At 34.7% G+C, this 19,121-nt stretch overlaps 1 protein-coding gene across 7 annotated transcripts in view; it reads right to left on the bottom strand.

Annotated features, from left to right (window-relative positions):
* The window catches only part of mtt (mangetout), a 151,754-nt gene that overhangs the window by 10,467 nt on the left and 122,166 nt on the right, over nucleotides 1-19,121 (bottom strand). For all 7 annotated transcript variants that reach the window (XM_089472198.1, XM_089472196.1, XM_089472197.1 and 4 more), the window contains 7 exons: nucleotides 13,019-13,161; nucleotides 8,922-9,092; nucleotides 7,768-7,912; nucleotides 1,733-1,875; nucleotides 1,095-1,203; nucleotides 836-1,007; nucleotides 653-759 (listed from right to left, as the gene is read on the bottom strand). In XM_089472198.1, the coding sequence (XP_089328324.1) occupies nucleotides 653-759; nucleotides 836-1,007; nucleotides 1,095-1,203; nucleotides 1,733-1,875; nucleotides 7,768-7,912; nucleotides 8,922-9,092; nucleotides 13,019-13,161 (990 nt within the window). The remainder of the gene's footprint in view (nucleotides 1-652; nucleotides 760-835; nucleotides 1,008-1,094; nucleotides 1,204-1,732; nucleotides 1,876-7,767; nucleotides 7,913-8,921; nucleotides 9,093-13,018; nucleotides 13,162-19,121) is intronic.

Raw genomic sequence — 19,121 nt, 5'->3', positions numbered from 1 at the left:
TAAGAGTTTTTTAATAATAATTTAAAAAATATATAATAATAGTAATTAAAAATAATTAAAGAAAAAAAAAATAATTATCTTTACTCTTATTATTAATAATAAGAATTATTACTATTTTTTAATTTATTTAATTTTTTAAATTTTTAATTTAATTGCTTTAGAGTGTTCAGGTATATTTTATTCCATTATTAATGGCTGAAATTATGATTATGATACATATTATCAAATTAAGCCACTGAGAGAAAACCACACAATTCGGTATGTATAGCGGCATAAGGGCAATTTATCTGTAAGCAATAGCTAGTTTCAGTTTAGTTTTATTTCGTTTAGTTTAATTTCGCTTTACATTGCGAATTGCAAGACATTGCAAAACCAAATATTAATTTATGGGCATATAACTACGAATTAAGAAGAGGCCCAACATGTATGGAATTCTTACGAATTAATGAGCTAATTTTCTACGATTAAACTTATATCAACAGCCTGAGCACCTGCCTCACAGACTTTACTAAATATATTATGCAATCCTCATAATATCTAAATCTAAGCCAAGTTTAATTTCTCTCTCTCTCTCTCTCTCTCTCTCTCTCTCTCTCTCTCTCTCTCTCGCTCTTCAATCACCTTTTTACGACATTCCGATTAATTAGCTTACCTTTGAATTGGACTTTACGCAAATATTTGAGCAAATCCGCGCCCTTCGTTGGCTTCATGGCATCGCAGAGCGAGGGCCGACCGCCGCACAAGTCACGATGCATATCCCTGTGTGTGGATTGAGTAGATTGAGCTGTCTATGGCAGGCACTCTGTGTGTGTTGAGTGGTGTGCATATAGCTTACCTCAAGGCATAGGCAAATGCCATTACCGCATCGCTAACGAACTGCAACTGATCCTCAAAGTCGGTATTCTGCCGTGAGAGACGCTCCTTGGTGGTGCAGGTGCGCGTGTAGTTGTTGTAGGGTGTGCTGGTGCTGCCCGGGTAGCGGCATTGGAAGTGGTCCTCCCAGAACTCTGCAATGGCAGCTCGGTTAATTTAAAAAAAAAAATCTCTCCAGGCCGCGCACAAAGGCAGCGTGGACAAATGGAATTTTTGCGTACCGACGAACCAGGGATTGCGCTGGTTATTCTCCACGGTCAGGTTGAGAAAATATTCCTCGAATCCGCGCACGGGATTAGCCTGCGGCTGCACGGACAATGTGCCCTCCACCTAACCGATGAAAAAATGTAGAGAAAAAGAATAGAGAATAGATAACTTTCGGGCTCACGTCGCGTATGCGTAATTAATTTGAGTTCAGCTTTGTATGGAAACCACTCGACGTGGCACTGTGGGGCTGTGGTGCTTTGGGTGCCAAATTAATTTAGCATAGCCACGCCCTTCGTCAGGCATATGCAACGCACACATAGACAGAGAGACACCCACACACACAATTTATTTCAATTAAACCATAATTCATCATAGAGTAGCAACATTTTGTCTGGTTGGCCCTTTCGACAGTTAGCATCATTTATAAATTTGTAGTCGGTGTCATGTCGTAGCACCATCAGCCCCCACATCACTCAGCTGCTGGGCGTGGCACATCAGCAACTCGCCGAACGGCTCATTAATCACACTTTCCCGCACATTTACGCTCATAATTTCCGCTCTGGCATCGCCCATTTAGTCTAAGCTGCGTATTTTTTTTTTTTTTTTTTTTTTTTTTGTCTTTTACATTTTTTATTTGTATTTATCTACTTGCCTCTGGCTCATAGTCATCCGAGACGAGATTTCGTGCACTCCATCCATCGGAGCCAATCCAGGAGAAGGCGCCTGTTGCATTCGCACGCCTCACCGCGCGCATCACTTGCCTCACTTCCTGGTCCGAGCCGAAAATAATGGCGCCTGCCGTGGTCGATTTTCAATTTGCCAAATTGCCGCAGCCAGATAAACAGGGAGACAGAGAGAGAGAGAGAGAGAGAGAGAGAGAGAGAGAGAGGAAGAGAGAGAAAATGATCAAGAATTCATTTTAATTGCATTAAATATAAGGCAAACGAATTAACATGCTGCAATCCAACCAGCCAGGGAGCCAGTCTGCTCTTCGGTTTCCCTCCTTAGCCAATTCCCTATAATTTGCTGCATATTTTAATTTATTTTGCAACGTGCCTTTTCATTGTAAATGAATTGCAAATTGCATTTTCATGTTCATACATTACTCATTCATTTTTAAGAGCTCTCGACCAGAGTTCGAGCATATATGCAGAGTAAAGTTTTAAATTTTGTACATCGAAAATTCAAGCACCTAAATTTGTTTATCTTTATCTTCCCTTTTAACCAAATAAAAAGCATACACTTAATTTTAGTCAAGTAATAAAAATTTTCTGAAAAAGGGGATAAAACTCTTTAGTCATCATAGCAACTGCAAATATTTTCTCTCTATGAGAGAGCCATGAACTTGGCACTATATTTACTATTTATTTAACAGCTTCTGGCTAAAATGAGGAAATTCAGCGAATATTATAAATATGAATATGTTTATTTATTTCAATCTTTTTATACCTTGAACTCATTGAAAATGGAAAATCAGGGTATAATGGTTTTGTTAAAATGTATATAACAGACAGACAGCTTCTGTCATAAATTCGCTAGAAGACATAAATTAAGAGCATTTATATTTCTGTGAATTATATGAATATGTTTTCTATTTCGTGATTAATCTACCAGAAAAATAATTTCTCTATAAATTATATGAGTTCAAACTTTTGCCCAATGAAAACATGATTAAAATAATGCCATGGAAATAATTCCAAAGCATATTTATTTAAATAAAGAAATTCATACTCAAAATACTTTTTCAGTAGCTGCCGAAAAATTACTCGAATTTATCTATAATAATGTATATATTAAAATGACCAAATTGAACATAAAATATTTGCTCAATATATTATAAAAAACCAACAAAAATAATGCTTTCTCCTATATTCAAAAACGATTTGTGATAAATGCCATTACATTTGCTGGTTTAGTCCAAAACTAAACATAGTTCAACTAACAAAATCTCCTATCAAGTGAAATAAATTCTCATCGTAAAATGGAAAATCTAGCGAGAATGTAAAAAATACGAATCTGTGAATTCCAATTCAATTCGATTTCATTTAATTTTATTTCTATTTTATTTGCAAGTTAACGCATTTCCATTTCCTGCCCTAGCAGCGATTTTATTGCCGAAACTTTTTGACATTTAACATGACAAATATTTCGGCCAAAAAAAGCATAAAATAATTTTTCAATCAAATTTCAAATGGCAGCACAAACTCCGTCAATCATACGCCCTGTGGTACGCTTTTATCATAAAAAAGTCATTGAATTTGATTTGTGTACCCTGTACTTAGAAAGTGAGCTTAAAAGGTATGACGATTATGATTATTTATGATTATAATTAATTTTTATATATATATATATTTTTTTTATAATACTGTATTATTATTATTGTTATTATTATTATATTTTTGCTTAATATTGCTGTTTTATTAATATTACTATTACTAAAAAAAATTATTAAAACTCTTTTAAAATATATTTATAATTAGTGATTTTAATTTAATATTTAATTTTAATAGACTACTGGCTATAATTACAGCGCATACTCTAGTCGTTTTAATTAATTTTTTTTTTCACTTTTTTATTTATTTGAAGTATTGAAAACTTCCTTTGATTTGCAAATATTAATCAAATGCCAGTTACAGACAGCCAAGAAACATATTAAAAATAATTACCATCCAACGGCTCGGGCGGTCTTACGCATATCATTAATCAGCGGCGACTGAGCCAATGAGCGCCAGCTGGCGCTGCAGCCGCCAATAACATTGACTCCTGTGCGGCGTCGCTTGATTTACATAAATGTGCCATCAGTAGTCGTTAAAGAATTGACTGGCTACAATGACGAGACGAGGGCGCAGAACCTTTTCCCCTTTTCTTACAAAAAATATAAATAAAAACGAAAAGGGTTTCGCTCCCGATCATTATTTATTGTGATTTGTGATTTGACGCCATTTACCAACACTGTGCTGCCGCTGCTCAAGTATTTCGCTCATTTCGTCAGATGATTAATCAAACTGACATAGTATTTTCACTCGCACGAATCTTTACACATGTGTGCGTGTGAGTGTTTGTGGCAATGGGGGGCGGGGGTTTTGAAAAATTACACGCCGAATCGTTAGTGTAACTGCGCCAGCGGGGGTGAATTTTAACTGGGGCGTGAACGTATGTATTTGGCAGGATTTCGATGTCCCTTACATGCTTTTGCTCTTTATCGCAATGGCTTAGGCAAATTTACTACGAAAATTCTAAAGCGATGTTAAATAAGCTTACAAACATGTTCAGGCGAACGACAGCTTGGGGTCTCGATAAAAAAAAAAAAAAAAAAAAAAAAAAAAAAAAAAAAAACAACTATATCATATTAATATATAACGCAAGCAGACTCTGCTTCAATCTAAATATTAAATCCTCTGCTGTATGTTTGCTTGACAAACTGTTAATCTGCTGCTTAACTCTCTAGCCGAAACATGAGAAATTGGAATTTTGTCATTTCCTGCACATGTAGCCAGAATTACAAACTGGATCACAGGGCTATTAGGCTTTAGAACAATAAAGCTGCTTGAGTGTAAATCCGATGGCAATACAAAAGCATTCTTCAGTTGTCGTATAGTCCGTTCAGCTGTTGCTGTTGTTGCTGCGCCTGATTAAGTTTCGCTTAACTTTCAGCTTGGCACAAAGGCCAATCGATAAGTTTGGCATCTGAAAAAGGCCGAGACCAAATTATGGCGCGAAACAAAGCCAGAAATGTTATTGAGAGAACGTGAACGTGAAAGTGGGAAATGTTCGGCAGCTCAGCTGCTGCTGCTACTGATAAGAAATGACAACTGCAGTCGGCACCGCAGACGTGAGGCAGCCGGCTCAGTTTGTCTGTCCATAACAATGAAAGTCATAACAATGAAAGCAAAGCCAGCCAGGCGAGCATCTCCCCGACTGACCGTCGAGAGTCAAGCGTCAATAAAACGGACATTTCTCTGCCCGGGACTGAAACTGAAAATGAAACTTAGACTGAGCGGCTGAGTGACTGAGACTGAGTGAAACGTTAAGTGGCTGTCTGAATTTCTTGCTCATTGTTTGCATTTTGATAAGTTCTGGCCAACACTTTGGCCGAGGCAGGACACAATGTATCCCTGGCAGGTCCTGTGCCAGCCCATCTACAGCAGCATCCATCGCTCTGTGTGCATGTTTAATTAAGTATCAAAGAAAAGTGCCTTTGTCTTTGAATGGTATACTGAAATGCTGGAATGTTTGCCTGTGAACAACGCTTTTTGCGGTTTTGATTTGGGTCTGATACTGTTTATATTGGCTTCTTAATTTGCATTTTGGGTTTAATTGGGGTGAATGCGATTGATTCTGCAAAGGGAGCTGAAAACATGTGACTTTAGGTGGCCTACATTTGTGGGGTTCTTTACTTTTTGTATAAATATTTGGCATTGCCTTTAAAAAAGATTCACAAAACAATTTCCAGCAAGGTTTAGCTTAAAGACTTTCGCAAATCATGTAAAAATTCACTTAATTCAATTTGGATGAACAATTTCATTCTTCGCTTGCGTCGTGATTGGCTGCTTATGTTGCAGTAGTATTAGTGGGATGTTGAATGCATGTAAAGAGTTGTTGTAACTGTGTTATACGAGTGAGCTTGCAATTAAGCTGCGCGCTTCTCATTGCTGGCTTCTATTCTTTTCTACTCGCCAAGTATGAGAGTGAAAGAGACAAATATAGATCTACTGTTGCAGTAGTATTAGTAAAAGCCTGAGCCACAGCTTGTGTGAGCTCGTGTTTCAGCTGAGTGCCTTTGATTGCTGGCTTCTATTCTTTTATACTCACTGAGTGTGAGAATGAGAGAGACAAGTATAGCTCTACTGTTGCAGTAGTATTAGTAAAAGACTGAGCAACAGCTTGTGTGAGCTCGCGTTTTAGCTGAGCGCCTTTGATTGCTGGCTTCTATTCTTTTATACTCGCCGAGTGTGAGAGTGAGAGAGACAAATATAGATCTACTGTTGCAGTAGTATTAGTAAAAGACTGAGCCACAGCTTGTGTGAGCTCGCGTAATAGCTGCTCGCTTTTCATTGCTGGCTTCCATTCTCTCTTACTATCACTCGGTGTGATAGGGAAAGAGACGAAGATAGCTTTTGCTGATGTACCACCGCGTTTGCTGTGTGAGAGGAAAGTGGCTACTGAGGCTATTCGGGCAGCGTCGCCATGATTGGAACGGATGAAGAGAATTTGTTATTGGATTCACTTGTAAAGAGCTAATTATAGATTTGACCAAACTAACCGTCAGCTAATAAATAAATCACAATAGGAGTGAAAAGCTTGAATATTTACTCTGAAAGCTGTCGAATATATCTTTTCAATTCGTTATGCAGCTTGTGAAAGTTTTACATTTATGTAAATCTACATATACAATTTGCATACTTTTTAACACATCATTCACACACAATAGCCCCTTTCAGCTGAAGTCTTTATATGAATTTTAAATTTAAGCTCAATAATCACACTTCATTCACTATTTATTATTTAAGACTATCAAAGGTTTATTTATATTTATTGTTTGTTGTTTGAGCGCACTCACCAAATATAAGTTATTCAGAAGGAGCGCAACCATAACAGTGAGCATTAACTCTTAACTCTTTTACTTAGTGCTGCCGCATAAAAACTTTAAATTGTTGTTAGCCTTTAAAGCGAAACCATAAACAAAAAGCTTTTTACTGCTCTAATTTAAATATTATTTTATATATTTCCTAAAAAACAATTGAATAAAATACTCTGTTGGTCGTTAAAGCAAATTTATTCATCAATCAACAATAAACTGAATATCAAATGAAAGAGCAAACATCAAATAAAACAAGATTTGAGCAAATATAAACTCAATTTGCATTTGTTCATGTGTATTTTCATGTATTTCTTGGTTTTAATTGGTCTGGCACTTGGCTAGCTTTTACTTTCATTTTATTTGATTTAATTTACTTATTTATTTTTATTTTTTTTTTTTTTTTTGGCTCAATGCCAAATGCTACAAAAACCATCGACTCGATAGTATGCAACAGTTTTAAAGCTGTATATTTACTCAACAGACCCAAACAACTCCAGTTGAGCAATTTGAGAATATTCGTCCCCTTGCCAGTTTATTTTGCCATTTGCAAAGTCGTCCGACTTAACATTTTAATTTCCTGCACGGGCAGTGCCAAAACTGGAGCTGGCCAATGGCAAACAGTAGAAAAATTTGAGCATCGAGAAAGCAATACGAAAAAGTGACTTTGATCGGACTTAAAGATACTCAGTAAATTGATTGAAAATTAAAATATTTAATGAGAACTTAAATTTCGATGATGAGTGAGAGAAGAATTAATAGTCTAATTGTTATTTTATGGAAAAGTATGAAACTACAGAGAAGATCTTTACTTGAGCTCTTGATGCATGAAGACAGTCAATTACAGGGTATATATACTGTGAATTTAAATCAGTGCATTTTTCAACTGTCATTTAATTTGTGCAATTTCCGTAGCTTGCACCTCCCGCAGTTCGAAAAAAAATAAAAAATAAATAAATACAAAAATCTCTTGCATAAGTAGCTGTCAGCTTTCGGAATTTTTCGCGTTGACATTTAATTTAAAATTTTTTTTATATATATTTTTTTTTACATATTGGTATTATATATTTTGTTGCGCATTTTGTTGTTTATGTTGTTATTGCACTCACCTCGCGCACGCGGCTTGGTGAGCAGCTTCTGCACAATATTATCGTATGCAATATCCTCAGCCACTCCCGAATCCTTGACGAGCTTCTCCTTAATGGCAATACAAATGTTATGGCGTGCCAGCAGCTCCTCTAGCTCCTCAAATGCCTGCAACAACACGTAGACAAAGGAATGGAAAATTACTTTCGTTGCAACAGCAGCGGCGAGAGTGACGAGCCGCGCCAAGAGTTTACCCACATCCGGGACATAAGTGCCCACCACCTACTCCTACCGAGTACTAAAAAAAAAAAAAATAAACACAGAGCTTTCTGGAAAACAAATATGCAACGCTTCGTGTCGCCAAAGAAGGCAAAACGAGAAATGTAAAAAAAAATCAACTCAAATTGAAGCTGCACCAGAGAAACTGTAGCCAAACACGCGAAACTCAAACTCGATTCTCAAGCTTAATTCATGCCACACTTTCCAAATTGAATAAGCTTCCATATGCATGCAATGTGCCAGAATAATGCTATAATGGTAGTTTAAATACAAGACTTATATATGGAAGGACATGAAAGTGTCTAATTGGAATATAGTCTGACATGCCACTGATTGAATATTTTTATAATATTTTGATCTACCGAATGCAATTTATAATGTTAATCATATTAAAAAGAGGACAAAAAGTTGAGCAATAATAATATAAAGTTTTTATTGAAATGAAAACTTTTTTTAAAAAGAAATAGTTTTAATATTTAAAAAATTAGCGCGTTTTTATTTTATTTTATTTTATTTTTTTATATTCATAGAATTTAATTTTTATTTTTATTTATTTATTTTTTTTTTTTACATAATTTTTATTAATTTTTCTATAGCACATTTTATGCTACGTCTATGAAAAATTAATATAAATTATATAAATTAAATTTGCAGAACCTAAAACTGTTTTCATCATAGTTTAATAATTTTGTATATACCAAATATGATTGCATTTAAATCAGCGCTAAATTGTGTATTCTATTCAATTGACCAGCACTGTATGCATTATATAAATATGTGTATATGACAACTAAATGATTGCAACCTAAAGTAAATTTATAAAATCTTTTGTTTAATAGCTGCAAACAATTTATAAATTGCATGCTTCCTTCAATCTCTTAACATTTTCAGCACTCACCTTAATGCCATAGTTGCTCTCCTCGTAGATAATCGAGACATAAGTCCAGCCCATGCTCTTCACAATCTCGACCATGGCCTTCACCTGGTAGTGGTCGGAGGGAATGGTGCGTGAAAAGTACTCGAAGCGCTGCTTGTTGCTCAGCTCCGGGCTGGTTGAGAAATACGAGACCTGCAAAATGTCGATGCATAAGCAAAAATGTTTGATGAAAACCATTCTATTAGAACGTCAACAAAATTGCGAAATAGCAGAAAAATAAAAAATAAAAAAATATATATATACTGACTGCAGTTGCCGATGTCGGATTGAAGCTGGCTGAAAGTGGTGCGCCATGCACTTTTCGCTGCTCACAAAGTAGCGTAAAGTGCTTGGGTTGGGGGCAATCGCAACAACAACAACTACTACTACAACAAGTCTGCTTGCATGACTGCAAATGCCCTTGGGAAATTGCATGATAGAAAATCATAATTTACTACGCCATTTCTTACTAGTTTGCAGCTTAAGTTTCCCCTTTTTAAAAGGCTTGAATAATAGGCACGAACATGCTATTTGGTATTTAATAACAGCTAAACTAAACTGCTGCACTCATTATTAACAATAAAATTGTCGTTAAAGTAATTGTTGAGAAAACTGTGTTCGAGATTTATAATATATAAAATTTGCACTCTGCTTTTTGTTCTGTTGAATAGAATTTTTATTAATGGAATTCAATTAGAATTTCTTCAGGCTTTTTATTCTGGGTATATGGCTCAATGGCACTAATATTAGGCACACAAGCAATTGTCTTATACATGACATTTTGAGATCATTTAATACTAATGGCATTTAATTTGATAAGAATAAAATTAAAATAATAATAGTAAAATAATTAATAAAATTAATATAATAAAATAAATAATATATGCATGATCAAATTTAAATATACGAACATTTAAAAATAATAAAAATAATAATATTCAATAAAAAATTATTTAACTATAATTGATAATAAAAAAAATAAAAAAATTTTGGCAATACTACTAATTCTTTATATATTGTTTTATTAAATTAAATATAAAATTAATTTAAATTTTAATTTTTTATATATATATTTTATTAGAATTTCCTTTTTTGCTATGGTTGTATTTTATTGTATTAATTTTTATATAGCACCACGTGCCAAGAAATAATTCCAAGTAAAAGAGCTTCACTTGAAGTTGGATTTCCAGGAGCAGAAATTCCATCCTCCCTAGGCTTATACACCCTGTGCTCGCTTAGCCTGTGTTCGCTCACTGTGCTGCAGCTGAGCAAATGTGGAGCAAAGCCATTGTTAATTGAAGCCACACACGAGTAGTTCTATTTTCGTTGTTGATTCCGCGAACGAAGTCCACTTCAGGCTACTTGCTTATTCGATTTTTTTTAGAACTTATTACAAGGCAGCCAGATTACCTTAATTTTAAAGATATTTAAAGACTATTTCTGGTGAAAAATTCCTATCTTAAATTCATATTCATATTCAACATAGTTCCATTTGCATTTTACTCATTTAATTCGTTTACTTGTCCTCATATATCTGCTAACGTTTTCATATATTCTTACAGTATATGCAGCTGCTCTCTTAGTTTTTTTTTTAACACCATTTCCACGCCATTTTCCACGACGTACTTTCCCGGACATCTTTCAAAAGTTTTCTGTTCGCTCTGCAGCTGTCGACGCTGTCGGAGATTGTTTGGCTCATTTGTGCAAAGCTGTGCAGCCAGCGAACCACAAAGCCACTGACAATGCAGCGATGTCGAAATGAAGGCATCAACCGAAAACCGAAAACCGAAAACTGAAAACCAAAAACCATCAGAGCCTCGCTTTGGGCACGGCTTAAAAGTTTTGCCACCGCCCGAAAAAAAAAAAAAAAAAAAAAAAAATAGATCTGGCGTTGCCACTAGAATCCAATTTCATGCGCAAATTAACACCGTTTGCTTTCTGACTGTCAGAGACTTGTTAACCTATTGAACCAATTGCAATTCATTTGCACTCGCAAGCGAGAGCAAATCTAGAGCCCAAAGCGTTTGTTCGCACGGCCCCTAACACCTCCATTTGCAGGTGTTTGGCAAACACCTTGATTTTGTAATTAAGTGTCATTTCCAACAGCTGCCGCCTCCTCCTCTCCCTCCACATTTCACTACGCGCTCGGCTGATTCTGTCAACAGCTCTGCAGTCAATTGTTTCTCTGCCGTCTTTGAGACTGATAATGAAATTCTCAGAATGTCGCCGCTTTGTGCAAATTTTCTCAAGCAATTTCTTTTTCATTCGCAATGAGCTATATGATAATGTCGCATCACATGTCTCCATGGAAAAAAAAAATAAAAAATAATAAAAAAATAAAAAAAAAATATACAAAACTTGTAATGAATTCATTGAATTGAATGAAATTAATGCTTATTTTTCATTTTTATTTTTTTCCTTCTAATAAGTTAAGCTGCTTTGACCAAAAACTAACGGAAAACAAGGAAAAGTACAGGAAATTCAAAGGAAAATACTATTTGCAATAAATGAATTTTTATTTTCATTTGTTTTGATGACGATTCTTTGAACTGTATAGAAGCTTTTAGTATTATTATTATTTATATTTTTTTCTATTATTATTTTTTTTTATTTTCATAAGTCGACTCGAGCTGCTTTCCTTTGTGTTGTGCGGAATATTTTCCATTCATGCTCTGGATATTAAAATGATGTTCCTCTGAGGACACATAAACATATAGTTTTTCTGTTATCATACATCGCATTGTTTAACCTTGCGTATTCCGCTTGGGGAATTACATTTGCACTTTGACTCTGGATTAAGCGTGAGCCAGCGGCGCTTTAGATGCTTTCTTTCCCATACTATAGGTATAGGTATTTGTTTGTAAAGTATAAAACTATCAACCTTTATGATTCCACTAGGACGTAAACCGCAATCAAACGAGAGAGCAGCTCACTGAGCAGTAGAGCAGATGTTAGTACAGTTGACTCTTCTCATGGCATGACTAGAAATTGCAGCCTTCTGTGATTTTTCCGACTGGCACTGCGTGAACAGCTCTCTCCAGCAGCGCGTAAATCAAAGTCAACAGAGAGAAAGAACTGTTCACTGAGTTCATTGAGTACATTGATTACACATGTGAGCTCAGCTGAAGCACACTCGGTGCGACTTTTACCAGTTCCATTTTCCTATACTTGCAGCCACATTCATAGACCCTGCCAATATTTTATCAATATCAAAATATAAAATCACTTTGTAACTCTTTGTTTGGTTTTGAAACTTCTTGACTTTGGCTTGGCATATTTGATGGGCCACTAAAGGTTGACCGTATATGGTACATCAGTTGCCTGTGTTCCGTTCAACATTGTGTTTTGGCCTTATTGTTTTTATTCCTGTTTTTCTGGCTGGCCACAGCCATCAACTAGCAATGTAATGCAATCAAATGCTAACGCTTGATTTATGGCCAACTCGGGGCTGCAGCGAATTGCTGGCGCTGGCGCTGGCGCTGGGTGCGTGTGCGTTTTATGGCATCCATGCAGCTGTAGTCGCTGTCGGAGTCCTGCTTATTGTCGTCTATTGACTTTTGGCTGTTGGCCACGTAGCGGCAATGCCACGTTGGCTACTCAATCTTTCGACGTGACTTTTCGACTGCCGCATGACGTTTTAGTTAATGAAATCGTAAGAGTGCTCGAGTTGGATGTGGATGTGGAATGGGAGCTAGAGCTGGAGCTAGAGCTGGAGCTGGAGCTGAAGAGTGTACCTATGGAGGAGCAGCTCTAAGTGCTCTAGGAGCAGCTTCTGGGTGCAGCAGCTGCATTTTGTGTGATTTGTTGGCCCAGTGGGGCCAACTAATGCACAGCCACGTGCTGGTCGTTAAACTAATTTCCAGCTAAGAGCATCGAGCGACAAATGTTGTGCACTTTTTAATTACAACCACAAAAACTTTGCACTGCCAAATTGGCCAGATTGCAGATTGCTGACTGCAGATTGCAGTTTGCAGGTGGCAATGCCAAGCAGAGTTGCGAAAAGTTTGGGATAAACGAGAGCAAGGCTAGAGCTAGATGGCAAACGAAAAGTTATGTATACGACATGTGCAACGACTTACTTGGGGTATCCGAAACAATCTCAGCAAATTGGCCACCTGTATGGATGTCACCGATGAGGCAGCACCCACCACGCCCGATATCACCTTGCGCACTTGCGTCTTGTTGCAATGATATTCGGCATCGTCTATGTTGCTAATCGAGCCTGCAAATAAATTAAATGTGGAAATTTTAAATTAAAATGAGGATTTTAAATATTTTAGCCTAATGATTATTATTACTATTAAATTATATGTATACATATATTTATCATGTTATTTTATGTAGTGATTGAATTCATTATTATTATTATTAAAAATCTCCAAAGTCAAATGTTCTTTTTTTTTGCATTTGATTTTATGCATTTAAATGTGTAATTAAGTAAAAATCTCTTAAAAATAAAAAAATTTAATATACTATTATTATTACTTGATTACTTGATTATTTTCAGTATTACTTTTTTTTTACTATTAGTATAATATATTATTACTATCATTATTTGTATTATATTATGCAGATATTCAATAAATGCATTAAAAATATATTCTATTCGCTATGTGATAATTAAAATTTTCAGCAAATCCCCAAAGTCGAAATTTCCATTCTTGATTATTTATGCAAATCTTCATTCAAATAATTATTCCCATATGTAAAGCTCAATTTATTTTTGACTTCCGCAAATTGAAATGGTTTCATTTTAATTGCATGTGATATTTTTGCATTTAGTAATTCCAAGTGTTATCAACTCAATTTAAGCTTGTCAGCTCAATTAAGATTTAAAACTAAAAACTAATAAACCAATATTGAATCATGGATGGCCTGCGGCCAGCACAAAGTTGTAAATGAAAAGTCAACGTTGTTGGTTAAAGTCAAAGCAGTAAGAGAGAGAGAGAGAGAGAGAGAGAGAGAGAGAGAGAAAACTATATATATATATATAAAGAGAGAGAGATAAAGTGAGAGAGAGCTGGAGTGCTCCGACAGCCAAAGTCCAAACTAAGCAAAACTCACACAAAGTAGTAGTTGTTCATTTTGTTTTTACACACACAAACGCGACGCCGACCCCTTGGCAATTATTCATTTGCATATTTGTGCGGAATTTTTTTATTATTATTTATTTTTTTTTTTTTGCTTGGTTTTTTATTCGCTTTTACTCTGCTCTTTTTGGATTTGGTCTGCTTTAGTGCTTTCTATTTTTTAATTATAAAACTTTTCATGCTCGGGAATTTGTTGCACTGAAATGCGCCATTAAATAGTTCGCAACTGCGCGCCACTAGGTGCAGCGCTTTTATTTCACATTATTTTCAATCTCTTTTGTTTTTTTGGTAATTGAATTTACACTTTATTCAACTTATTTGTTTATTTGCATGCAAAGTATTTCCTTACTTATACTCCAATAAATAATAAACAGCTTATTTAAGCGGTTTTTGTTAAAGCTCTCTGAAAGGTTCTAGTTATAAAGTACGTATATAATTCTTAAATTAAATAATTGTACAGCTTCTCACAACTGTTGATATGCGGAAGCTTTTTGCCTCAAATTGGCTGATTTCTCAGTGTTGTAATGGATGACTTTCTGAAGGCTAGAGGAAAAGAACTTGCATAGGACGAAAGATGCTATGTTGTTTATGAGCTGCATTCATGATATTGAGATGAGAATACCAATTTATTCAAAGTTTCGCCTTGGACTGGCTTGCTGCGCTTTTTGTATGACTCGCTGAGTAGCAAGTGTAACATATATCATAATAGGTGAACGTAACGTAACACATACCATATTACGTAAATGTAACGTAACGTAATTATATAACGTCGACGTAACATAATTATACAACGTAAACGTAACGTATTGCAATTATACTACTTATACGTAACGTAATTATATTACGTCAACATAACGTATCGTAATTGTGGTACGTAAATATAACGTAACGTAATAATATTACGTAAACGTAACGTAACGTAATAATATGACGTAAACGTAACGTAACGTAATAATATTACGTAAACGTAACGTAACGTAATAATATTACGTAAACGTAACGTAACGTAATAATATTACGTAAACGTAACGTAACGTAATAATATTACGTAAACGTAACGTAACGTAATAATATTACGTAAACGTAACGTAACGTAATAATATTACGTAAACGTAACGTAACGTAATAATATTACGTAAACGTAACGTAACGTAATAATATTACGTAAACGTAACGTAGCGTAATAATATTACGTAAACGTAACGTAACGTAATAATATTACGTAAACGTAACGTAACGTAATAATATTACGTAAACGTAACGTAACGTAATAATTTTACGTAAATCAAAGTGTACATAAAGAATGTATAGTATACGTATCGCAAAAATTTATTACGTATACGTAACGTTGTATGATATGCGTGAAGTAAATATATAATGACGTATACGCAACATATGTTGAATATTTGTTACGTAAATCATATTACTCAACGTATATGGTAACGTATAACCATACGTTACGCATATAGACATTCCCTTTTAAGTAACGGAATGCTGGTCTTCATATCTGTCATTTAAACCAGCAGTTTTGCCGTTTTGCTCAGACGAAGTTTTTTTTTTCAATTTTTGCCTCTTGCCCTACTCAAGTACCTATTGAGCCACAGCTACAGCATTCCTCAGAGCTGACTCCAGTGGCCTTTGCTGGCTTGCACAAGTGAAGAGGTCCATGAAAGGATGACCCATTGCTATGATTGAGTGTATAAGGAAAGCAAAAGATCACAATAAAAATTTATTTCTTGAAGTGCTTTGGAGATAAAAAAAATGTTTTCACAAATATATAATATCGATTACTTAGCAGAAACATAATTTTGTATTTATAATATTTTGAATCATTTATATAGCTATAAATAAACTTCTTATTTATATCATTTGCCAAAACTGTCAAAAGTTTCTTAAAAAAATGTTAAAAATTTCTCAGAAATTATATTTAATATTTGCAGTCATATTAAGAAAATATGAGAAGATGAAAATGATTTATAATGAAATACCAAAATTCAATTGACACAGACTTCTACAGCAGATGAGATATTGTTTACTATTTAAGCTAACTATGTTTCAGCAACTGTGTTTATTATATACATACATATAATACCATATGTAAGCATACATCTAATTACACAAAATTTAAATGAAATAGAATCCGTCTTATATTATTTAAATATTGACATTAACCTAACCTCTATATATTCGTTTATATATACTAATTAGCTGGTCTGAGCGGATATGAATAAATGTTTATTCCATTCTATTTACGATTTGCCTGCGAAAACTTGTCTATTCAAATTTCTAAAATGTTATTTTGCAAAATGTTATTGTTGCGCTTAGGCTCATTAACAAATTATTAAAGCAGAAAGCAGACAGGCCGAGCTCTCGGCTGACCAGCTGCTGTGCTTCAAGTAAACAAAAGTCGCCTCAATGCGAGGGCAGATCAAACAAACGTTGGGCTCGGGTTATGCCTATGGAGCTGCCAGGCCACAAAAACATGCCATTTGATGGAGGCAGCTGTACTTAAATACAAATTAATTAACTCTATCGGGCTGCTGCTGCTGCCAGGCGGGGGCGCGGCCCGTTTAATGGCTGCCCCGCCCCGTAATGATGGGGCCGATGACGATGACGATGCAGAGAGCATTGAGCATTGTAGACAATGCGAGGTGCGAGGTGAGAGTTGCGCGTGGCTCATAGTTTGCGGCATGCCTAATCCTGTCAATATAATTCAGTGACTTGGAAAATTATATTTTTCATACGTCAGATGCGTAAAACATGGCCGCAAGTCCTCGCTGCGGCACGTCGCTCAAGTAAATCCTTGTTACGCACATAAATAATGAAATTATGGAGATTAGAAAGTGTTCAGGCCTAGCACAAGCACAACGAACGAGCATCCAGCCACGAGCAACGACAACAACGGGCCCCAAGCCAATACTTGGCACCCAGGCGCAATTGATTATAGATCGTTGCGGCTGTCGTTCTAGCTGTCGTACTCGCTGTCGCTGTCGCAGTCGCAGTCGCTGTCGCTGTCGGTGTCGCTGTCGCAGTTGCCGTTTCATGCGCCGCTTTTGTTGCCAGATAAAAGCAATAAGCGCCCCTTTTATGGGCCCGGGCAAAGTGCCAACCAGCGCTGTGAGGCCATCTCACATATGCGGCCATGCCTCCGCCATTCGCCGCCCATTTCGCTAACTTCCGGCCGGGTTGATCTCTGGCGGGGCACTTAATTTTCGCTCGCATTGACACGTGGGACTTGTGCTCTTGTCTGTTGCCGTTTTCCTCTATGCCAAAGTGTGTGAGAGTGTGTGAATATTCAATAAATGACACCGTTTTGTCTTAAGGGAATTATGTATATTAGTTTTGGGCGCATGAACGGCGCTCGGAGAGCTTAAAGGTCTACTGTCTGCTTACTCTTGATTCCCCGCTGAGAAATCGTGTAATTTATTTATTAATTTTGTTTATTAATAAAGCGTTCAGCGCTCAAGTAAATCGCATTTGCGTCAGCTCTGCACAAGCGAAGACAATTCAGCTTAGAAAGTAGTTGCGCTGCAAGGGGACATTTCTCTTGAGAGGCTAAAAAATAAATAAATAAAATAAAAAGATAATCACCTGTACCAAAAAAAAAAATAAAATAAAAAATAAATAAATAAATAAATAAAATAAAAATAAATAAAAAATTAATTTTTTAAAATTAAATAAATTAAATAAATAAATAATAATAATAATATTGAATGATTAAAAAAGAGTAAATAAACATAACACAGAATTATTAATACAAATAAATATAAATTGAATAATTGCATGAAAAAAAAATTAAATTTAAATAAAATAGATAAGGTAACAAAAATGCAATACCATAAACAAAAAATATATAAATTAATATAATAATAAAAAATACAAATACTATTAATATTAAAAAAGAAATGAATACACAAAAAATAAAAATAAAAATTATAATTATAAAATTATAAGTAAATAATTTTAATTAGCAATACAAAATTGATAATTAAAATATTAGTTACATATAAATGTAAAGTTTATTGCTTTTGTCTCGCTTACGGTGGCATATCAATCATTCCACTCATAAGCCTCCTGAATTACTGAAAAAGTTGTAGGAGCACGCTCATCAGGCTCTCCTTGTACGTTGCAATAAAATCACTTCGAGTTTGAAACTCCATTTTCAGATGAAAGGAGCCGAGAGTTTCAGTTGTACCCAATAATATTCACACTAACATATACAAATATTGAGCATGCTCTGAGCATGAAAAACCTGAACTTTAATCGCGTTTGCCTCTTGATAGTATTGACCAGCGCATTTCATCCTATTTAAGAGAGCTACAAACGGGGCAGAGTCTGGCAGAAACTTTGAAAGTGAGCGAGATAAGCTCTGCCGCTGAGTGGCGTCGGAAAGGCGCAGATTAAAGTGCCTGTGTATTGGCATAAGCAGGTCAAGTATGAAAGTGAGAATGAAGGCAGAGTTTATGGAGAAAATTGCGACGAGTCTGGTGTCGTGATGGTATGTTTAATAATTTAAAATATATATATAGTTTTCTTTTATTCGTGCTTTTTCTTTTTCTTATACATATAAAATTTTTATATTTATCACAAATTATGAAAAGATTCATATTTTTAATCAATATATAAATAATTAATACAAAATAAAAGTATTAATAAAATATAATATATATATAATATAATATGATACAAAAAAAAAAAAAAAATGTAATATAAATAATTTTATTATTACTATTTAATCTTTTCGTACATATTTGTCGTTTCATGAATAAATGTTAATGTGATAAACGCAAAAAATAATACAAAAACTGTTAAAATTATATTAACGATTTTTGTCATTTTTATTTACATAATTTATATTTAAAGAAATACGATTTTTAATAAAAAATATGTAATTGATATTAAATAAAATTGTGTATTATTATATAAATTGTTCTTTCATCTGTATATGCCTTCTTTATGATGTAATGTAAATTTAAATATAAGTACATACTCGTAATACATAAACTGAATAAATGATATTCACTTTTTTTTTTTTTTTTCTTATACATATTATTTATAAATTGATGCATATTAATAATTCCTTTAATTATTA

The sequence above is a fragment of the Drosophila arizonae genome, chromosome 5 (assembly GCF_054131065.1).
Source record: "Drosophila arizonae isolate 15081-1271.41 chromosome 5, UAZ_ARI_1.0, whole genome shotgun sequence".
Classification (NCBI taxonomy): Eukaryota; Metazoa; Arthropoda; class Insecta; order Diptera; family Drosophilidae; genus Drosophila; species Drosophila arizonae.
This window is presented reverse-complemented; position numbering and strand designations above follow the sequence as displayed.